Source organism: Castor canadensis, chromosome 14, assembly GCF_047511655.1.
Source record: "Castor canadensis chromosome 14, mCasCan1.hap1v2, whole genome shotgun sequence".
NCBI classification, from domain to species: domain Eukaryota; kingdom Metazoa; phylum Chordata; class Mammalia; order Rodentia; family Castoridae; genus Castor; species Castor canadensis.
This window is the reverse complement of record NC_133399.1, coordinates 32,514,544-32,538,887: the sequence shown is the minus strand read 5'-3', so window position 1 is coordinate 32,538,887 and position 24,344 is coordinate 32,514,544. Positions and strand designations below refer to the sequence as shown.

At 38.9% G+C, this 24,344-nt stretch overlaps 1 protein-coding gene across 1 annotated transcript; it reads left to right on the top strand.

Moving 5' to 3' along the window:
* Positions 1-8,443: 8,443 nt before the first annotated feature.
* Positions 8,444-16,507, top strand: LOC109702477 (olfactory receptor 7G3-like). The gene is made up of 2 exons (XM_074054207.1): positions 8,444-9,355; positions 14,981-16,507. Exons 1-2 carry the CDS (start codon positions 8,444-8,446, stop codon positions 14,999-15,001), a joined length of 933 nt encoding a protein of 310 aa, XP_073910308.1. The 3' UTR covers positions 15,002-16,507.
* The last annotated feature ends 7,837 nt before the right edge of the window (positions 16,508-24,344 follow it).

Sequence of the window (24,344 nt, the reverse complement as noted above, 5' to 3'; positions counted from 1 at the left end):
TTCAGTGAACTGAAAGGATTTTTAGTAATACACATTTATAAACCATTTTAAGAAATGATTAATAATGTAATTAAATGATTAATGTAATAAGTATAAAAATAGTTAACCATAAATTTTAATAATGTTCATTAATAAGCAATTGTTGATAATACACATTTACAATCAAATTGTCTTTTCTTCAATCCATTCGTACCATGTAGCTGTCTAAGTAAGTACAAATTTAATCATGAAACTCCTCTGCTCAAAATGACTTCCTTCCAGCCTTAAAATTAAGATCTTTTCTTGCTTTTCAGGACCCAAGCCACCTGACAAGGAAACCAGTATGTCACCTACCACCTGGCAAGAAAGCCTGAACATCACCTCCACTATTTTTTTCTTTTTTTAGTTACTCATTTCCTGCCTTGCAATTTCTGCTAAGCTCCAGGGTTTAAGTTGCTTCAAGGATTTTGCATATATAAAGACCTCCTGCTAAAATGTTCTCCACCCACTCCCCATTCCAGGTCACACTACAAGCCCACATTTTACTGGCTGTATTCTAGTCCTTTCTAAATTGTGGTTTGAATAGTTTTCTAATTTAAAATAACTTGCAGTCAGCTATCATTCACAATGACACTTAACTTCAGAGAATCTGACCCTTGAGACACGTTTTTCCTATCCTACCACCGAGCTTGAGTGAATACTCCCAGACAATAAATCATATCCCAAGAATATTTTTAGTGTGAATACACTACTTTATAAGAATTATTAAAACACACCAGGTACAGTGGCCTACACTTGTAATCCTAACTAGTTGGAAGGGTGAGATTGGGCAGATGTCAGTTCAAGGCAAGCCCAGACAAATAGTTTCAGAAACCTCATCTCCAAAATAGCCAGAGCAAAATGGACTGGAGGTGTGGCTGAAGTAGTGAAGCACCTGCTTTGCAACCATGAAGCCCCGACTTCAAACCCCAGACCCACCAAAAAAACCCAAAACAATAGAAATACTAAAACACATTTCATAATAAAAGATGAAAACAATGAAGTTCATAAGTGAGTGTTTAAAACAAAGTGAATTATACTTGTAAGATGCTCAAACTGCTTTTGCCAAAAAGGAGTTAGTCAGGCTAGAATAACTGAAAGTTTGCGACTGAGACTCTACCTTGACACACCTTAAGATCTCCATTGTAATTAAAATAAATTAGAAACAATGAGAAATTCCTCCCTCATGGGTGGAAGTCAAAAGAGCCAGGTAATAACATGCCCAGGGAGGAAGAAGGGAAGGAAGGACCAGAGAAAGAAAGATCCATGATCTGAGGGTAGAAGGAATATTAGGGACTGCAAAGGGAAATAGGAGGAAGGAAGTGCAAATGGAGGGGACCAAGGATAGAAGGGTGGGTAGATATGATCAGTGCTTCATATATGCATGTATAAAAGTGTCACAGTGAATCCCATTCATTTGTAGTCAGTGTGTGTTAATAGTGAGACAATAGTTATCAAAATATCCTCAGACCAGCAGCCAGGGTGTACAACCTGGGCAGTCCCAGAGAATCCCTCCTAGGTTTAATACTCTGATGTCACCCTGTTGGTATCAGGGATAAGGATACCCATGTTATAATTTTTGACCCAAAAAACTGGTACCTGGTAAGTTGGTCCTGCCAACATTATTAGCATCACCTGGGGAGCTCTTTTTCATATATACTACAAAATAGGACTTATTTATGGGGTACCAAGTAATGTTTAATTCATGTATACATTGTGAATTGTTCAAATCAGTGTAAACTTGCCATCATCTCTTCAAATAAGTATCATTTCTTTAAGTGAAAACATCCAATAACCTTCTCTGTAGCCATTTTGAAATATAAAATCCATTATTAACTATACTCACCTTATTGCACAATAGAACAGCAGAACTTACTTTTCTCATGTACCTATAACTTAGTGCCCATTGACCAAAAGTTCCCCATCATTCCCTCCCCTTTCTTTCACCAGCATCTGATAACCATTTTACTTTGAACTACTATGAGATCAACTTTTCCTATTTGTTGATACAGTTTCTCAGTATGTTAGCTAAGCTGGTCTGGAGCTCATTTTCCTTGTGTGTTAACCTACCAAGTGCTGGGATTACAGGCATGAGCCACCATGCCTAGTTTAAATCAAGTTCTTTAGATTACACATATGAAATGTTTGAAATACAATTTCTCATGTCTTATAAAGTGAATCACAAACTTTAGGGTAAAGTGAATATGGTGGCACACCTGTGGTCTCAGGTTCTTAGGAAGCATAATACACTCTTAAGCCCAGAAATGTGAGGCCATCCTGGACACCAGAACAAGAAAGAAACAAAGGGAGGAAGGAAGGAAAGAAGGAAGGAAGGAAGGAAAGAAAGAAGGAAGGAGGGAAGAAAGGAAGGAGGGAAGAGGTGAAGGAAAGAAGAAGAGAGGAAAGAAGAGAGAGAAAAAGAAATATAAAGGGAGAAAAAAAAGTAAAATGAAGGGAAAGGGAAGAGAAGGGAAGGGAAGAGAGGAGAGGGGAGGGGAAGGGAGGGGAAGGGAGAAGGGAGAGAAGGAGAAGTGAGGAGAATAGAAGAGAAGAGAGGAGGGGAGAGGAAAGCACAGCAGAGGAAAAGAAAGGGAAGTGAAGGGGAGGGGAGGGGAGGGAAGGGTCCACTCCATTGGGGCCAATAATTTGTGATTAAGTGACTTTCATGCATAGTCATGACTGAGGTATCATCTTTTACACGAAACATCTAATTTTTCATTAACTTCTCAGCATATTTCCAAATCTGTCACTAAATTCACAATTCCTTCTGACTATTGACTTCTACCTTTTAGCCTAAAATTGCAGACTGATTCCCCACTCAACAGAATCAGTACTTTCTAAAATTTTCTAATGGCTAGAGGCTGCTCCAAAACTTTCCCTCATTTGCCAGTGTCAATCAATGCAACCTCACAAAGTACACAAGTAAAAAAAATTATTTGGTGTCATATAAATTTTAACTTGGGAGACACATGTTCAGATAGCTCTGAAATAGTGTATTAAAGAATATGAGGGTGGTTTAAGCTCATGTTATGCAAATGGTGCTTAATTACAAAACAGTAAAAATCCCTTTGTGGAACAAATTCTGTTAGAGTGGAGAACAGGTGTTGTGCCAAGTGGCAGAGAGAAAATAAAGAAAAGAATGTATTTACTTCATTTAATTACTGACTAAACAATAATCCAACAAGCTGTTCACATGCGTTTTGTTTTTCTGACCAAGATGTTTCTAGGATGTCTGCAAACAGTGAAGACAACGAAAGATCCCATTCCTATGTGGCAGCAATTGTGATGCATAAGTCCTGATTCTTTAGTGGTCCTCCAACTCCATTATTTCTTTGTTTTGTTTTGTTTTAATAGTTTTTAAATGCACACGTCAATGGAGTTCAGTGTGATACTTCATTACATGTATGAGCATTGTCTGATTGACTTCAGCCTCCCTTTTCTACTCTCTTCTCTTGTATTTCTCAATCTCTAGTAATCACCATGCTTTCAGGTTGTGATTTGTGTGTGTTTGAACTTCCACATTATTAGAGAACGTCTGGTACTTGTCTCTTTGTGTCTGGCTTATTTCACTTAACCTATTTTCTCCAGTTGCATCCATCTTGCTGCAAATGACAGGATTTCATTCTTCTTTATGGCTGAGTAATACTCCATTGTGTATACATACTAGATTTTCCTCATCCATTCATCTGTTGATGGACACTTTGGCTGAACCCAATCTTAGCTATTTTGAAGAATGCCACTATAAGCTCTTTCAGGAATGGGGCTAAAGTGATCAAGATGTAACTCAGTGGTGAAGCACTAGCTTATCATGCATGAGGTACTGGGTTTAATACCTGCACCACAAAAAGAGAAAAATAGTTCAAAATGAAAAGGTCTTTCAGAGTTGTTTTCTTTCTTTCTTCTTTTTTTTTGGTGGAATTGGGGTTTAAAGTCATGACTTTGCACTTGCAAAGCAGGCTCTACTGCTTGAGTTCTACTTCTAGTCCATTTTATTCTGGTTATTTTGGAAGTGGGATCTCACAAACTATTTGCCCATTCTAGCCACACCACCATCCTCCTGATCTCAGCCTCCTAAGTAGCTAGGATTACAAACTTGATCCCCAGTGACCCAGCTTAGAGTTTCTTTCTTACTTTCCTTTTTCTTTTCTTTCTTTTCTTTTTTTGTACCAGGGCTTGAAATCAAGGCCTTCATCTTGATCCAATCCACCAGCCCTTTTTGTGGTGGGTATTTTGGAGATAGGGTCTCATGAACTATTTGCCCTAGCTGGCTTCGAACCTCACTCCTCTTGATTTCTGTCTCCTGAATAGCTAGAATTACAGGTGTAAGTCTCCTGCTCCTGCCTAGAGTTTCTTTTATTATAGTTTTTTCTTTTATTTTCATACCAGGAAGGGGAGGATGATATCTGCCTGGCTATAAACTTACATGATTGGGTGTAGACCCAGCTACATGGAGATTTGAGGAAAGGAGGCCAGTTTTCCCAGTCAACTCCTTGTTATGATCAAGGGACCTAGTAGAATGTTGGAAATGGCCCTCTCTTACAACTCAAGGGTTTTTGTTCTATGGTTGTTCACTACCTCCTTCCCTCCTTTTTCTCCTTTCATTTTCCCAACTCACTCTAACACACATCTTTTTAAAATTACTTTTTATTTTTTATTTATCACACATTAATAATATGAAGAGATTTCATTGGGATAATTCCACACAAGCTTACGGTGTATCTTGAAAAATTCATCTGTTCTATTATATTCCCATTGTCCCTCTCCCTCTTCCTCCCTCTTTCAGTGTTTGCTGGGTTTCATTATGCTGTCTTCATAAGTACATATGTAGCATATGTTCATCCACTTCCCCCTCAGTATCCCTTCCTTTCCCTCTCATACTGATTCCTACCAGATAGGCTCCCATACATAGTCATGTCCAAAAATCATCACTGTCATCTTCATTTCAGGTCTAGGTTCCACAAAAGTGTGAGAACATATGATATTTGACCTTTGAGATTGACTCAGCATGATGATCTCCAGTTCCATCTATTTTCTGGCAGATGACATAATATATCTTTTTTCTTTTCCAGTTCTGAGGATAGAGCCCAGTGCTTTTACACATGTGAGTCAAGCACTTTCCTATGGACTTACACTCCTAGTCCCAAATACAACTTTCTAAGGAAGAAATCATGTGAAAGTTGAGAATCTCTTTAAAAATCCTAATATAGCTGTTATAATATAACCATTTTATTATATATACATATATGCATTTATGTGTATATACATACATTCATATAACCAATACATTATACATGTATGTATCTATATATACACACACATATACATATATAGGAATATATTCACAAACATATACATATATATACACACACATAATATAACTAATACAGCCAATGAGTGAAAATTTTGTGCTACCTAGTTTATTTTTTCCCTTTCCATATGCATTTGTGGAATGTGAGAACTGAATTATATTCCCATTACACAGATGAAAAACAAAAGTTCCAGCAGTTTCAAGGTTTTACTTCCATGACTTTCCACAGGATTTGAATCAAATGTGCAAATTGTATTCCATGTTCTAGCAACTTCAATAGTAATGGCACTTAAAGTTTGGTCCCACCATGGGCAGTGTTAGTGAGACTTGTTAGAAATGCAAATTCTAAGTTCCCACACTAGACATAGTAAATCTGAATCTCTTGGGTGGGATCCAAAGTCCAATGTTTTAACAAGCCCTTTGGGTAATTTGACTCACACTAAAGTTTGAGAGCCACAATGGTGGAGTAATTTTCATCTTCCTAGAGAGTAATTCTCTAGTCTCTGTCCCTTTTTTATTCCCTGCTGTGTGGACCTGGGAGGATGGGTGTTGAAAGCTTTGTGATTTTCTTTGTCTTTTCATGTCTGACCCCTGAGGGTTCATTATGGATGATCACTATACCTTTATTTGTGAGAATAATTGCAGGACAATTAGAAAACCATTCTGTTCTTTGTGACTTCTATGCATCCTGCAATGAAGAATCCTCTCCCAGGATCTAGAGGTGAAGAGGGGACAGAGTTGATGAAGATCTAAACCTTTCACAGACTGTGGATCCTTCCAGGATATGCCACTATCCTTTCTGAGCTGGACATGGAGGTGATCTTACCAAGAACAAAGAGAGAGAGAGAGAGAGAGAGAGAGAGAGAGAGAGAGAATGGCTCTATTTCCTTAAAAGGGGCATTTCTATCCATGAAGTTTGAGAAAGGAGGGGCAGGTGATTTCTAAAACACCAGGAAGGAGAGGGGCAGAAATAAAAGTAAAGGAGAGCCTAGCATAGCGCAGGAGGCTTATGCCTATAATGTTAGCTACTCAGGAGGCAGAGATCAGAAGATCATAATTAGAAGCCAGCCCCAGGCAAATAGTTTTTGAGACACTATCTCAAAAAACCCTTTAAAAATAAATGGCTGGTGGAGTAGCTCAAGAGGTACCTCAAGTGTGAGGCCCTGAATTCAAACCCCACTGCTGCAAAAAAAAAAGAAAAGAAAAAAAAGTAAATAAAATAAATCAGAATGTGTTCCCTCAACACTTTTTAATTAAATTCTTTTAAAATTACATAATTATATAAATAATAAAGTTTACAATTTTGATCTTGTTTTTACATTTTTACATTTTTTACATTTTTTTCTGTGGCACAATGTGGTGGCTTTAAGCACATTCACATTGTCTGCAACCATCAACACTACCAGAAATTTTTTCTTCTTGCAAAACTCAAAAACTTGACCCCATTAAATACTAACTTCTCATTCTCTTTGCCCAGCCACCCACTCAGCCCTGAGAAGCCCTTGGTCCTACTTCACTTATCTATGGATAGTTAGATATCAGTAGAATCTCAGTGTATTGTTTTTTTTGTGTCTGGTTTGTGTCACTGAACAAAAGTTCATCCTTGTTATAGCATGTGTGAAAATTTCTTTTTTCAGGGATGAGTACTATTTCACTGTATGAATATGCCACATTTTGTTTATCCATTTATCTATATACACACACTTGAGTTTGCTTTTACCTTCTGGCTCTTGTGAATGATGCTGCCCCTAACATGGGTATACAAATATGTCTTTAAGTCCTGGATTGCAATTATTTATGGTAGATATCCTGATGTAAAGGTGAACTGCTATTTTTACTTGATTTATTCACTGCTCTTAAACTCCTGTGCTCAAACCATTCTCCTACCTCAGCCTCTGGAGTAGATAGGAGTATAGGTTCAGACCACTGTGCTTGGTTTGGTAATTTGGTAATTATATTTTAAATTTTCTAAGGGATTCTTCAACATTTTAATACAAAAAGTTTGTAAAGAGTCTCTTATTGGATTTGAATTTTTCTAAATATATAACCTCCATTAATATTTCCAGAGTGCTTACAGAGTGTTAATGCAACAGACAATCAGCCTGTCAATCAGAAAACACAGGGAAAAGGGAACAGCCTAAACCAGGCTGAACATTTGTCCTCTCATAGTGGACCAGAACAACTTCCTGCTATACCACAACTTTGTTTTGTATCAACCATAGTACTGCTACTAGTAAAAATAATAACAACAGCAATAATTATAGCTACCATTTCTAGAGTATCAACCATGTCCCTAGTAATGAGGAAATTTTATTTTTTCTGATTTATTTATGTGTTTAGTTTTTGTGGTACTGGGATTTTAATATAGGGCCTACACAATGAACCACCCAGTAACCCATTTTGTGATGGGTTTTATCAAGGAAGGGTCTTGAAAACTATTTGCCAGGGCTGGCTTCAAACTGCAATCCTCCTGATCCCTGTGTCCTGAATAGCTAGGATTACAGGCAGCTGTGAGCCACCAGTGCCTATATGTACAGGGTTTTTCACTATGATATTTCCATACATGCTCACAATGTACCTTGGTTAGATTCATCCCCTCTATCATTCTCCATAATCCCCTTGCCTGATAGTTAAAACAATTTCAACAGATTTCAATGTTTTAATTTCATGTAAATCTATAAAGTACCTTGACCATATAAACTCTCCTTTGTTCTCTCCATTCACGTCCCCCACCCCCACCATTAGTACATAATCCCTAACAAGACCTGTAAATTTATTACAATTTAACACTAGTTTAACAATAGCAGTCAGGCTTGATAGTTCCTAAAATATGATTTTTAAAATTTTTTTTAATTTTAGCATTAGAGAAGCACACCCATTTTATTTTATATATCTTAATACATAAAATTTACCCAAGAAGTAATGGTGAAGGAAAGAATGAGAGGGAGATTATGAAGGGAAAATGTCTTAATAATACTAGAAGTTAAGGCATCAATGGAATTTAAGTAAAATTCAAGAAATAATTATTAGGTGCTCCACACCTTTTTCCAACAAATGATAGTTGCATGTCTGTTTCACTGTCACACATATCTGTGTTCCAGCAGGCCACTCAACAAGATGGAATCAGAAAACCAAACAGATGCAGCAGAATTCCTCCTCCTGGGACTCTCAGAGGATCCAGAACTGCAGTCCATCCTCTTTGAGCTGTTGCTGGCCATGTATTTGGTCACTGTACTTGGAAACCTGGTTATCATCCTGGCAGTCAGCTCTGACACTAAACTCCACACTCCCATGTACTTCTTCCTCTCCAATTTGTCCTTTGTTGACATCTGTTGCACCTCCACTATAGTCCCTAAGTTGCTGATGAACATCCAGACAGGAAACAAAACCACTACTTCTGCAGGCTGCCTTACTCAGGTCTATTTTTTCTTGCTTTTTGTGTGTATGGACAATTTACTCTTGACCATAATGGCCTATGATTGCTATGTAGCTATTTGTCATCCTTTGTATTATACAGCCATCACGAACCCTGACCTCTGTGTCTTGCTGGTTCTGGTCTCCCTGTTCATCAGCAGTGCAGGTGCCCTGCTGCACACTCTGATGATGTTGCATCTATCTTTCTGTACACACCTAAAAATCCCCCATTTCTTCTGTGAACTTACTCAGATCCTCAAGCTTGCTTGTTCTGATACTCATATCAATAACATCCTGGTATATTTAGTAACCATTCTGTTAGGTATTGGTCGTCTCTCTGGAATAAGCTTCTCTTACACTCAAATTATCTCCTCCATCCTGAGAATCCCATCAGCTGGTGGAAAGTATAAAGCTTTTTCTACCTGTGGGTCTCATCTAATTGTGGTTTCCTTGTTCTATGGGACTTCTATTTGGGTTTACCTTAGCTCTGCAGTTACTGATTCTCCCAGGAAGACTGCTGTGGCCTCGATGATATATGCTGTTCTCACTCCCATGATGAACCCCTTCATCTACACCCTTAGGAACAAGGACATGAAAGGGGCCTTAAGAAAATTCGCTTTAGGATCATTTTCCTTTTCACGCTTATATTAAGGGCCTTAAGTGTGGGCTTCCAGAATCAGAGAGACTGAATTACTGGGCATGCCAGAAATCCTGTCTATTTCTTAATTCAGTTCTCCTGGAAATGACTTACCATGATATTTGAAGATAATTAGTTTTATCTTGAATCTTGCTTCCCTATGTTTTACTCTATGTCATTGACTTACTAACACTCTGTGCTCAATTTCTACTTCTATAAAATGGGCCGAGGAAAAATCGCACTTAGTAGTGAATTTTTTAATTATAACTCTAGTATTGTAATATCTGAGAAAATTCAATAAATTGTATGTGAATAGAAATTTGTCTTTATTGAGCACTACTAAAATTAAAGAAATAATCACTGAGTTTATAACCTTATGTTAGAAAGCCTGTAAGGGATGCTATTTTGCTTCCACGTTAATTATTAACTGAAATCTCACTTTGCGTCATCTTCATTTTTCTTTTTACTTTGTGCTCATTTCTTCTGGACTCTATACAGATAAATGATTTTGAATAAAGTACTTTGTGATTTCTCATGTAATTTCTACATTATATAAAAATGCATTTCTTTTTGATTAGGAGGTATTAGTTGAACAGGAGAGTTTAATTGTGACATTTACATATGTGCTTACAATGTATCTTAATTAGATTCACCCCCTCCATCATTCTTCTTCATCCTCCATTCCCCTTGAAGTGCATTGCTTTCTTTCTTTCTTTCATTTTTGGGTAGTACTGAGTGCAGCTTGAACTCAGGGCCTCATGCTTGATATCTCCACCAGCTCTTTGTTGAGTTGGGTATTTTTCAGATAAGGTCTCATGAACTATTTCCCCTAGAATGGCTTCCAAATGCAGTGTTCCTGATCTCTGCCTCCTGAATAGCTAGGATTACAGGCCTGAGCCTCTGTCACCTGACTAGAAATGCATTTATTCACATCCAAATATAAGAGGATATCTTTTCATGTTCTTGTGATTTATTTCTAGTCTAGTTGCACTGTGGTCAGAGAATATACTCTGTATAATTTTATTTCCTTGAAATTAAAAATTCATCTTTTATAAACAAGTTTGTGGTCAAACTTAGTAAATATTCCATTTGTTCCAAAAAATTATATGTGTGCTATACAATTGTGGAATGCATTGTTCTTTATATATCAAAAAGTTAAGTTTGGACCAGGCAAGGTGACCCCACCAGTAATCCTAGCTACTCAGGACACAGAGATTGGAGGATTGTGGCCAGCCCCCGGTGGTTAAAAAAAATTTGCAAAAACTGTTTGGAAGACCCCATCTCATTCATTGGATGGGCACGGTGGCTTTTGACTGTCTTCCCAGCTACTCAGGGATGCACTAATAGGAGGACTGTTGTTCAGGATGGCCCAGGTATAAAGTAAAATGCTGTCTCAAAAATAACCAAAGCAAAAAGGGCCTATGGTATGGCTGAAGTGGTAGAGCGCCTTCCTAGAAAGCATGAGGTCCTGAGTTCAACCAGCAGTAACAGTCCCCCTCCAAAAAAGTTAAGTTTCTTATCATGTTCAGATCCTGATTTTGTTGATCTCATTGTATTGTTAATCATGGAGTGACATATGTTAAAATCACCTACTTTGATTTTGAATTTGTCTATTTCTATTGTAATTAAGTCAAATGACTATTAAATGAGTATACATTCAGAATTATCATTGTCATAGCTTTCTGGTGCCTCTGACCTGGAAATTACTGTGTAGTTCAGGCTGGCCTTGATGTCATGATTCTCGTGTGTCAGCCTCCAAAGTATCAGATCTTTTATATTTATGAAGTCACCTTTGCTATAATTGGACAAGTTTTTACATTAATATCTACTTTGTCTGATAGTAACAAATTGTAGTTACATGAGCCTTTTCTGGGTCCTCCAGATGATGGGAGACCTGGATTCAGCCCATACTTCCAATTGATTTACTTCCAAAACTCCTTTATTTCTAAGACATATCTTGTTATGGTCCCAGGGCAAAGAGAGAAGACCTTGACTCTCACTCTTCACTCCTGAGCCACTTCAGATTCACATTGCTCCTCAACTGGATGTTCTCTAAATTTAGTCCTGGTGCCCATTTCACCTCTTTTGAGCCATATCGTCTCCTGGTATGTACATAGTGATTTGTTCTATATTCTTTAAAAAATATTTGTTTCTTATGTTATTCTTGGTAGGACTGAAGTTTTAACTCAGGACTTTGCCCTTGCAAAGCAGGTACTATACCACTTGAGTCACCCTGCAGTTCATTTTGCTATAGTTATTTGGACATGGGATCTCATGAGCTATTTACCTAGACTGGCTTTGAACTACAGTACCCCAGAGCTCAGCCTCCCAGGTACCCAAGATTACAGGCATGAGCCACTGTTGCCTGGCTATTTTTATTTTTATTTATTTATTTTTTTGGTGGGACTGGAAGTTGAACTCAGGGCTTTACACTTGCAAAGCAGGTGCTCTATCACTTGAGTCACAACTCTAGTCCCAATTTCTCTCTCTCTCTCTTTCTTTTTTTCCATCTTTCTTTTTTGTGGCAGTACTGGGGTTTGAACTCAGGGCCTTGTGCTTGCTAGCAGGCACTCTAGTATTTCAGCCACATCCCCAACCCCTTTTTTAATTTTTAATAAAAACTTTTTTAGTTTTCTCATTGCAGATGTGGAAATAGAGGCATAGAGAGGTTAAGCAATGTCCCAAAGGCTGCACAGCTGGCCTGGGTTAGTGAAGATCAGGATCCAAAAGCCCACTGAAATTCCACACCATACCCTCCATTCCATGTGGCCTTAATAAGCATAATATCTAAATGTTTTCTTAGTCACACAGCATGGAATTATTTTTGAAATTAAATTAGTGTGAACTGAGACCACAAAGAGGCTACTCTTTGATTCAAAATCCTCAAAATATACCTGTGGAAACACTGAGAGGATAGGGTCCATGGATATTTTCAGCTGAATATTTTTTTATCTGTACCCTCACTTTTGTTATGTCCACAAATGCTGAACAATAACCAATAGACTGTTGGATTTATGAACTGGCTGTTTTCTTCACCAATCATAATTTTGCAAAACAGTTTACATAATTGAAGTTTTTATTATTGACCTTTTTGCTTCCTTTTACAGCATAGTTTACTTGCTACAGGTCCTTGTGTCTGCAGTATTGCAATTCCTTAAAAGATCCAGAATCAGTATTTTTTATTCAAGTCTCCTAGCTGGTTTTGTTTCAGGTTTATTGACAACATGAACTTTGGGCAGTGATTCTTATTATAGTTGCCAGGTGCTAAGTACTTACATATACTACACTAGATATTCTCAAAATATAGTTACTGGAGCAGTAGTAGCAGTACCCAGAAAGTTGATAAAAATAGAGAATCAGGAGCTGGGGCACAACTCAAGAGATAGAGAGCTTGCCTAGCATGCCTGACATCCTTTGCTCAATCTCCATTAGGGATTAAGGGTCTCATGTCTATAATGCCATCATTCCTGAGGAAGAGATCAGGAGGATCAGAGTTCAAGGCCAGCCCAGAGAAATAGTTCATGAGCTTCTATCTCCAAAATACTCAAGAAAAAAAAAGGGTTGGAGTTGTGGCTCAAGTGGTAGAGAGCCTACCTAACAAATTGGAGGCCCTGAGTTCAAATCCTAGTACTGTGAAAACAAATAAATGAATAAAAACAAATAAATAAATAAATAGGAATGCAGATTCTCAGCCCACTCCCCAGACCTGTTGAGACCTGGAAACCAAATTCTCACATGCTCCAAATCAGGACTTTGTTTACCCCCAAAAGCCCAGTATTAATTAATTACCCACACATACTTAAATATGCCACTGTTATGGCTTGAAGAGGTCCCCAAGATTCATGTGTTGGAAACATAGTTTCTTCTATTTCCATGTCCTCAATATTTACAGGTGGAGCTTTCTGGGTGCAGTAGTTTTTTTTTTCTTCATTTTGCAGTGTTAGGATTGAATTCATGTCTCATGCATGCTAGGTAAGCACTTGACTTGACCCTGTAAATAACTGGGGTTAAAGGACTCATAGGGTCAGGCCCTCATGATGAGATTATTGGCTTTATAAAAAGATGAAGAGCTGGGGGAATGGATCAAGTGGTAGAGTGCTTGTCTGGCAAGCTCAAGGTTCTGACTTAAAAAAAAAAGCTGGGTGCTGGTGGCTCATGCCTGTAATCCTAGCTACTCAGGAGAGAGAGCTGGAGAATCTTGGTTGGAAGCCAGCCCCAGTAAATAGTTTGCAAGACCCTATCTTGAAAAAAACCATCACACACAAAAAAAGGACTGGTGGAATGGTTTAAGGTGTAGGCCCTGAGTAAAAGTCCTAGTAATGGAAAAAAAAATTTTTTTAAAGAGGAAGAAAGAAGAGAGCAAGCCAGGACCTGTCTTTCACTCTTGCAAGTTCATCTGGTGCAGATACTACTTTAAAGCTGACTGAGAAATTCTAAAGGAGGAACCCAACTTTCTAATTTTGTTTTGTTTTGTTTTTTTCTGGGTCTTGCCAGAAAATTTCTTACTCAGAACCAAGGAAAATCTTCCTGGCAAAATTGTCAGTTTCTGGGTTGGCATTCAAGGTAGAATTGACAATGTTCTGTGATGAATTCCATGCATATGTGCAACATATAAAGGATCCAAGGCAGGGCACCGGTGGCTCATGACTGTAATCCTAGTTACTTGGGAGGTTGAGATTGGGAGGATCATGGTTCAAGGCCAACCCAAGCAAATAGTTCTGGAGACCTCCCCCATCTCCAAAACAACCAGAGCAAATTGGACTGGAGGTGTGGCTTAAATGCTAGAGGGCCTGCTTTGTAAATGTGAAGCCCTGAGTTCAAACACCAGTCCCATCAAAAAAAAAAAAAAGGAGAGAAGTTGTTTAAAGTGGACAAGTGCCCATAAAACTCCAAGTGGGGAATGCTGCAGTTTGGCATCTAGGGTAGAGGCATGGGATATGACTGCAAATTTGAGAGTTTAGATTTTATAAATAGTACTTGAGGTAGGAATAGTCATAGTCACTGCTACCAGAGATTGATTTTAGGACGAGAAGACAGTGAGGAGTGAACTACATAGCACTGGGATCATTAGAATCTGGGGAAACATGCTGTGTGGTCAGATTCCAGTAGAACATCCCCGCTGTGCTGGTCAAGCTTATGAACTACACATCCCAGAATCCTCTAATCCTAACTTCCGGTTAGAGGCTACCAATGCTGTCCCGCGAGATTTAAGGCGGAAGTGAAGCGGAAGCCATTACTCTCCGGAGGCAATTGCACTTAGACACATGGGCAAAGGAGAGGTTCGTAGCTGCTCCCTTCTAACTTTTTGGGGACCCAGGCCTGCCTGTAGGGTATAGGACTTCTCATTCTTCGGCTGCAGATTCCCAGACCTCCACTTCCTCGTTTCTACCCAGAGTCCTGTAAGCTCCACTTTTATCTCTTAACCGTTTACATCCCGGCGTCCCTGAGGACCAGAGGCCCTGAAGCAATTAGGGTAGGAATAACGGGACCCGATAGCTGGCGAGGGGTGTGTTTTAGGTTCTTCTTTTCACCACTGCATTTAGTGACGATGGAGGCATCTCTAACCTGGTTTTAGAAACTCCTTGATTCTTGGGGCGTAAGAGCTCAGCCGAAGCCAAACATAGAGGCCGGGTGAGCTGACGGCAGGAATTGGACGTAGCTAAGATAGAGGACTTTTTCTTCTGCACTGTAGTCAGTTTTGTCTTATATTACATGGACATGCTGGTTTTCGTTCTGTTACCATTTAACTTGGAGAATGCCTTGTATATTTTAAGCTAAATCTTTGGTAGAGTTATTTTAGTTGACATTCTCGTGGACGTAGCCTGCAAAGTTGATAATGCAGTTTAACATTTGGTTACTTAACTCGGAAGTTAGTTTATGTAATACCTTGGTCACTAATGTTTTGCACTGAATTTTGCCATCTTTTGTACTGTTTATTCTCATTTTTAAATTGGAAAGTAGGACATGTATGCAAAATAAAAGTATGGTAACTCACACTTAAAATGACAACAAAAAAGCGAATATATAAACTAGACCAAGAAGACTGGGCTAAGGAGGACTGTGTTCTCTTTGTATGCTGCCTCTCCTATCCCCTGTGATTTTCTTTATGGATTTTACTGTTTACATGTGTGTTCCCCAAAACATTTACCATTTTGCTAGTTATTTGTGAATGGACTCACTTGTGTAAGTATTTCATAGACATCCTTTTTTCCCAAAGTGATGGAAAAGAATTGCAAGTTACGTGTATCACTTAGAGATTTCTGAGTATCATGTCGATGAAAAAGTGTTTTAACACCTTGCCTTTCTCAGGAATGTCATGAGAAAATCAGTTTACCAAGTTACTGGGCTTTTGTTTTTAAATTGTGTTGAATCTGTTTATGAATTTTCAGAATATTGGCTTTGCTTTTTTTTTTGGTTTATTTATTGTGTTTTGACGGGGTCTTGCTATGTAGCTCAGGCTGGCCTCGAAATTGCTGTTCTCCTGCTTCAGCCTCCTTAGTGCTGGGATTACAAACGTGTGCCATCACATGTGGATACTATTGCCTAATTGTCCTAAGTTTTGTGTAGTTTTTGAATGTTCTTCATATACAGTTTTATCATCTTTATAAAATAAGCATGTTTTCCTTTGAGTCAGACACATTTTCTATTTTCTTCCTTTGCTAATGGAGAGAACCTCTTTATGTCTACCTGTTCTTGTTACTTTAATATCTAAAGAGAGGAGAGGGACCCAGCTGCTCTGACTTTTCAGTTTTTCCTTCCTTGTCCCAATGTCTGAGTCTTTCCCTTTTAATATTTGTTACAATAATATAATTTCCCTGTCTCCTTATACATCTTGCCTCAGTTTGCAATGCTGGGAGTAGAACCCTGGGCCTTGTGTGGTCTCTATAAACACTCAGTTCTTCTGGTTGTTTTGTTTGCTAACTTCATTGCACTGTCCTCAGGAAATTGATGTTGTTTTCTGAGACACACATCATGGTGTGGTTGGATTTTATAGTTAGAAAATAGTATTTTCATCTTGTCCCATCTGCGTATAGTTACTTAATTGACTGCTTGAACTGGATTAGTGAGAGCTCTTATAAGAGACCCTTAAGCTGTTTTTACTAAAAAGCACTGACTTCTTATTTGGGCCCTTGTTTAGGTAAACACAGGAGAAAAGCTTGGGATCTCTGTCTCCATTTTGTACCCACTGTCCTTTGCTCTGAGCCATTCTCTCCTGCAGCCACTTTGGAATCAAGGTAGGACAGGAATGATTGGTAATGTCTTTATGACAAGGGACTAAAACTGTCCTTAGGCAACAGCAAATCCTTGCATGACAGACCACCCTACAATGAGGACAGTTACCTATAGTGATGAGATTGCAAGTGATTACAGCGGTAACTTCTCTGGGCACCCTCGAACTGAGATAAGGATCAACCAGAAAACATCTGTGCCTGGGACTTTTTATGCTTAGCTTGTCCCCTGCTCCCAGTTCTTTTGTCTACTTATATTTATAGCTCATGTCTGTATCCTGAAAGTGAGCTGAGTATTTACTCTGCCATTTCCCACAGCATGTCCTGAGCCATGCAATACATCTCCTTTCTCTACCTTCATCATGCCTCTTTGTTTGGCATACAGGGAGATCTGACCAGGTATATAGAATTCCTGGAGTTTGGGCCTTGGGTCTGAAACTCCATTTTCTTTTCTGGTGGTGTCTTCACCATTTCTCAGAATTCTGTCATCCTTCCCACCATCCCTCTGTACTTTGGAGGTTATGTTAAATACATATATAGCTTGTTCTTGCATTATCCCCCTTCATTATATTATATCTTTTTCTCTGTGAGCCTTTTTTGCCTTTATCCATTCTGTTTGATATTGTTATTATTATTATTGTCATTACTGGGGTTTGAACTCAGCCCTTGTGCTTGTGTTTTTTTTATTATTATTCGTTTATTCACATGTGCATACATTGTTTGGGTCATTTCTCTCTCCTGCCCCTGCCCCACCCTTCTCCGCTTCCTTGCAGGCAGAACCTGTTCTGCACTTTTCTCCAGTTCCATTGAAGGGTAGAAATAAAGCAATTATAAGAAAGACATAACATTTTTGCTAGTTGAGATAAGGACAGCTATACAGAGAAATTCCTTTTTATTAACATATAGTAGCTGTGCAGGGGGTTTCATTGTGTCAATACCATAAATCCTTACAGTGTGTCTTGGTTAGGTTCATCTCTACCATCATTGTCCCACGTCCCTTTCCCTCCTACTTAAAGTAATTTCAGCAGATTTCAATGTTATGTCTTTATACATGTATATAAAATACATCAACCATATCCATTGTCTTCATTTACCCTCCTCCTCCCACTAGTACCTTCCCCCTAACAGGACCTATTTTACATTCCTGTCCTTCACTGTTTAAGAATATGTTCATTGGTCAGTGCTAGTGTCTCATGCCTGGTTCCTAACTACTTGGGAGGCTGCGATAGAGGAGGATTGAGGTTCAAGGTTCAAGACCAGCCCAGGTAAATGGTTGTGGAGATCCCATCTCCTAAATAACCAGAGTAAAATGGACTGGAAGTGTGGCTAAAGTGATTGACCACCTGCTTTTCAAGCACAGAGCCCTGAGTTCAAGTTCCAGTCCTGTTCTCCCACACTACAAAATATGTTCATTGTTCAGAGGGGTTTTGCCAAGGTATTTCACCTTTGAATATATTGCACTTTAATCATTCTAACCCCCTCTGTTACTCTTCCTTCTCACCCACAACAACTTTCAGTGCATTTCCTTATGCTTTATTCCTACAACAATGTGATGTATTTCCATACTGTTTACCTTATCATTCTCTTTTTCTTTCCCTCCTGCTAGTTTCCTCAAACAATCCCACTATTGGAAATATGTTATATATATGCATATACATACATATGATCATGCTTGTATTTATGTATATGTTTATCTTTGGATCTTTCACATATGAGAAGAAACGTGTGAGTTTGGTCTTTCTGAAACTGGCTGACTTTGCTTAACATGAGTTCTATCTATTTACCTGCAAAATAAGTAATTTCATTCTTCTTTATGGTGAATAATATTCTATTGTATGTATTACATTTTCTTCGTTTGTCAGTAGTAGGACATCTGGGCTGTAAGTAGCTTGGCTATTGTGAATCCTGCTGAGATGAACATGGGTATGCACATGTTTTTATTTATTGTATCCTGACTTGTATTTCTTCTGATATATGCCCATAAGTAGTATCACTGGATCAGACTATATTTCCATTTCTGGTTTTCTGAGGAACCTCCATACTGCTTTCCATAGTGATTGTGCATTTCCACCTAAATGTATAATGCTCCCCCCCCACCCATATTTGTTTTTGTGTTATGGATGATAGCAGTTCCAACTGGAGTGAGGTGAAATCTAAATGTGGTTTTGTTTCACATTTCCTTTATGGTCAGGGATGTTGAGCATTTCATGTATCTAGTGGCTGCTTGTACTTACTCCTTTGAAAATTTCTGTTTAGTTCATTTACCCATTTCTTCATTGAGTCATTGAATCTTTGGAAATTTAGGTTTTTGCACTTCTTGTAAATCCTGATTATTAATACCTTGTCAGATGTATAGCTGGCAGGGATTTTCTCTCATTCTTTGGGTACCTTTACTGAGCAGAAGCTTTTTAGTTTCATGTAGTCCCATTTATCAGTCCTACTCTTAGTTGCTAAACTATTGGAGTTCTAGTTAGGAAGTTATTGCTTGTGCCTATCTGTGTTCCAGTGCTTTCTCTATTCTTTTCTGTAGTTTCAAAGCTTCAGGCCTTACAATAAGATCTTTCATCCACTTTGAATTGATATCAATACAGAGTGAAAGACCATTGTCTTTTTATGTATAACCTATGTGGCTTCAAAGCTTCAATACACATTCCTCTTGCCTCAGCCTTTCAGGTGCTTGGATTACAATATGCACTTGCTTGTCCAGCTGTGATTTCTTTTTATTGCTCCTCAATATGTTTATACCTTTCACCTGATATGAAAAATCCACAGCTGCAGTATTTAGCAGGAAGTCTAATTAGAAATAGCTTAGTTCTTTTCCCTACGTGCCCCTTGGCTATTATCCATCTTCATACTCTGCATCTTTTTTTATGAGCTGCCCCCAGGTTTATTTTCTAGAGCTAGTTTTTAAACTTCCATTTGCATAAAAGCCACCACTAATAGTGATTGTTAAAACTCAGTTTTTCAGCCCACTTCACAAAGTCTCATTTAATTGGAGTGGAATGTGATACAGATATTGAAATGATTAAAAGTATTCCAAAGGAAAGCTAGCCTAAAGACCATATTTTGGGTTATACCCAGGAAATAATTTTTTTTTCTTTATATAATCTACAGTTATTCTCTCTTGTTTCTTGTTTTCCTTTCTGCTTTTATGTCAGCAATTGTATATGTCCTTTAAAAAAAAAATCACAACTTTAACCAGGTGAGTGGTACATACCTGTAATCCTGGCATTTGGAAGGCTGAGGTAGGAGCTGCCTCACCTAGACTACGTGGTGAGACACTGCCTCAAAAATGAAACAGAACTTGATATCAAAGGTTTTTAATTTCTGAACATTAATTTATGTTAGCGCATAAACAGCTTAAAAGGTATTAAATATCTGTGTTTCATGTTGCACTGAAAATAGGTTTATGGAATGACATAGGCAGGGTACCAAGGTTGTTTGTTGGAAACAGATATCTTACTTTGCCCTTCTAGCCCCTGGGGCATTTCATCTATTTGATTGAAATCTTCAGATCACAGAGGGCATATAATTATATCAATTTTCTAATGCCACTTATCTTTGGACTGAGAAAATGATCTATAATGTTTTCATGCTTTGTGTAAATTTGCATGGGTAGTAACACTGGTAAAAATAGTTTTGTCAGTGAAAGAAAAGAAGTATTCTATCTGTATTATATGCATGCACATTATGAATGGCCTGCCATAATGTGAAGTTGAATATGGAAATAAAATTACATATTGGAAGAATTTTCTGCACAAAAGAACTCACAGTGAAACAACCTGAAAGGTCAAAATTAGTTTTGGACCACAGACTTGGTGGAAGGTGCAGATGTTGTGCTTTGGTGAGGATCAGGGCTGGGGCTAGGATGATGTATATGAGGCTTCCAGGTGCAGCAAATTCAAGGAGACACTGACTTTCATGACAGTTTATTTGCATGATGACTCTGAAAATGCCTTCCTGAATTTTATACTGTAGCAGTCTTACTTTCCACACCCTAGTTCTGGTCCTGCTGATGAGTAAAATGGATTCTAATAAGAATAGAGTAAGATTTGTGGAAGTAGGGCAGTGCTACAACAGATACCACTATGTTGGAAAGACATGAAAAGAGAAATTAAACGCTTCAGTAAGTCTGACAAGTTAATTCTGTTGTTGTCCGTGGTGTTATTCTGATGATTATTGTTTTGTTTCTGTGTGTCTTGCAGAAACTTTTTCTGAGTTGATAGATCCTACAGCTATTACTACACCTATGTTCCACATTCTGCGTCTGTATTTAGGGCCACCAATTCTTTGTCACCCTCGTGTAGCACTGACAAACCTTGAAGGTAGTCCAGTCACTCAGGTGAGAAATTTCTTAGAAACTCTTCTCTGGCCTCTAGTTTACATCACTACAGAGTGATGAAAAGGTTCTACAGGCCTGAATTTGATGTGGGTGCATTCTCTAAGCTTTAACTACCTAGGCTCTTAGTCCCATGTGGGGAGTGATGGTAGCTGATAGGGCTCGGTGTCCTGGGCTAGATCATATGTCTGTGTCTTAGTACCTGGGTTACTATTAATTTTAAATTACAGTGTCTTCTGAGAAGGTACCTCTAAATTCTGTAGGCCACTATAATCCAGCCAAGATGCCAGTACCTTGGAAGCTGTCTTTACTATGAAGGCAAATGTGGATCAGTTTTGATTCATTATTTATTTATTTATTTTGTTATATGAGGCACTGGGGGAACAGTGAACAAAACTTGAGAGAAGTAAAAATTTCTGCTCTGGAGCTTATTGTCAAGTTGGTCATACATGAAGAAAGCTAAACAAGTGAAGTATGTGATATGTGGGAGAGGTGGTAATACTTACTGGCCCTTCTCTGTTTTGTCCACATTTCCCTAGGATCCTTGTAGCTGTAGGGACATGTGACTAGTGTTGACCACTGAGTGGTGAGCACTTCTGGGCGAAAGCATAGGATTCCTTCCCTGTTTTTCTGTGAGATGAAAAGACCCAGGGTTTCAGTTGGTTCAGGTATAGGAAGATACTCTTGAGCATCTGGAAATGCTCACCACCATCTCAGCTTGGCCTATTGACATGAGCAAGACAAAAAGTTTTACTTTAGTTTTGCTTTTTTCTGGTGTTGGAGATTGAACTGAGGCCCTCATATCTGCTAGGAGAATGTTCTGCCATTGACTGTATTCAGAGCTCCACTTTATAATGTATTGAATCAGATTTGGGGTTGTCTGTGTTAAAATATAACCTATCTGGTCTTAAATAGTATGTTAAATAACCTTTCTGCTTTGGAAAAAAAATAAAAGTCAAGGCTTTATATTTTAACATGGAGTGGCTGATAAATTCCATATTGAAAAACTTAAAGTAGGTGGGTGCCAGTGGCTCATGCCTGTAATTCTAGCTATTTGGGAGGGTAAGATCAAGAGGATTGAGGTTCAAGGTCAGCCCAGGCAAATAGTCTTCTAGATGCTGTCTCCAAAATAACCAAAGCAAAATGGACTGGAGGAATGAAGCCTTGGAGCTCTTGCTTTTCCAAGCACAAAGTGCTGAGTTCAAACTACCATCCCAACAAGAAAGAGAGAAAGAAAGAAACACTGAGAGTCAAAAGAAGATCTGAAGGAGGAGAGGAAAGCAGGCACACTGAGAATGTGGAGAAGAACATGGGTAGGAGCTAAAACATCAGGTACAAACGCCCTGAAGTAGGAGCATGCGTGGCATAGATGTGAGGCCCATCAGGGAGGCCAGTGTGACCAGGGTGAATGAGTAACAGGGAGAGGGAATAATTGGTGAGATGACAGGGACATGGGCCCTTGATCTCAGGAAGCCAGGGCACCATAATAAGATTTTGAGCAAAGAAGTTATATAACCTACATTTCAGAAACAAAGTTATGGCTACTGTGAAACTAAAGAAAAACAAGCATAGAAGCTGGTAGACCAGTTAAGAAGCTGTTGGGTGCAATTAAAAGAAAGGTGATGTCTTAGGCCAAGGTAGGTGGTGGAGAATAGTCATATTTTTGGCTAAGTTTTGTATATTAAACCGCCAGTATTTGCTGATGATTCAGATGGAGAGAGTAGGAAAGAAAGAAGAGAGTTAAGGATAGCTACAAGACTTTTGACTTGGACCCTGGAAGGTGGAATTGCCCTTGAGGTTGGGAGACTGGCAGTAGCCAATTTGAAGCATTGAGTTGGAGATCCTAAGCAGACCTTTGGCTGTTTTCATTCTCTGGATTGTGCTGGGGTGGGACAGGTGCCAAAGACTGGAGGACGGCACTAACCACGTGTGTTCTTAGCTCTGTTAAGTAATTTGTGATATCATTAGTAGTCTTGGTTATATGTATGTATTTCTGAGATGGTTTCACTATGTAGCCCAGGCTGGCCTGGAACTTAAGATCCTTTGGAGTGCTGGAATTAGTTTTTTCCACTTCACCCAACTAATGGTGATTTATTTTAATGATAATGGCATTTTAGCTTGAATGCTTAGCAAGCATGTAGAGTCCCTTCATATGAGAAATCTGAGTTTAAGTGGACTCACTCCCTCAAGGGTCCCTAGAGAGCAGAACTCTGGGTTTGTAGCAAAGTGAGGTCACTTGGGTCTCAGGGATAGGTTGGTAGCAGTCTTCATGGAAATAATCAGAACCTGGATGTCAGTCTTCAGGATGTAGACATGTGTGGGATGAGGGAGAAAATTTCAGGAGAACCCTGACCCTTAAGTGAAAAGTCGAAAGAAATTTGGGGTTTTCTTTGGCGGGGGTAGCGGGGGTGGGGGGTGGGAGCACTCAGGTCCTCCGCACATTAGGCATGTACTCTTTATCCACAGCATAGCCCAAGAGTCTTTTAAAAAGAAAATCCATAGATGAGGTATGACAGCCTGGGATGGGGCCCACAAGCAGCCCAGAGCAGAGGTATTTGGAAGAAGGAGGGAGGTTTTAATAGTGAGCAGGGTCCAGTGTGTTGGGTGAGGCAATAAAAGACTCAAATTTTGGATTCAGGTAGTTTACCCATAGTGGACTGAAAGTGGTGACATAGGACACATGGAAAGGTGACCCATGTGGATCTGGACAGCCTCAGCCCTCCTCTGTGACCTTTATCCTCTTCCTCCCCCTCTGGCTTAATTTCTCTAGGATAGTAATCTTAGAAGATTGTGAGGATTAGATGGATGTCCCTGTGAGAACTCAGGAGAAAGGCTACCCTCACTGCTTATGCTATTATTCGTATCATTGGAATTGATGTTGCTAAGAAAAAATGGGAGGGTGTGACCTGTAGAAAGTTAATTCTGCATTGATGAGTGAGTAGAATCTCATGGTATAGACCTTGTTCTTTGGTCACTGAGCCTCTCTCAACCACTTCATAGTGATATGATATGAGAGCCCCAAAGGCAGTGTAAGAAAGGGCATTAAGGAAAAGAATCTCTTCTACTTGCAAAGGTTAACTTGAGATGGCCTGCAGTACCACTTACATACAAAAGGTGGCAGCATGTGATCTCAGTTGGAGGCATTGGTATTGATGGTGTCCAGAAGTCAGTGAGTGGTAGTTAACATTTGTAAATTATCTCATACTGCATAAGGGAAAAGAGGGCTCATATTTGTTGGGAATAGGTGTCAACAGCTGGATGTTGACAGTATTGTGATCTAATTCTATTTCAGCTTCACTGTGTCAGGTAATAATGGAAAAAATAATCCCGGACTCCTACCACCTCAGTGGAAGAATGAACTCAATTTTTGTAGTTAAGGAAGTTGGAAACCATTTCCTG

Bases quoted from the DNA above. Each gene is read 5' to 3' on its own strand.
- LOC109702477 (XM_074054207.1), top strand. From the start codon at position 8,444: ATGGAATCAGAAAACCAAACAGATGCAGCAGAATTCCTCCTCCTGGGA. The intron at 9,356-14,980 runs GCTTTAGGATCA...GGGGCGTAAGAG, and splicing joins AAGGGGCCTTAAGAAAATTC to CTCAGCCGAAGCCAAACATA.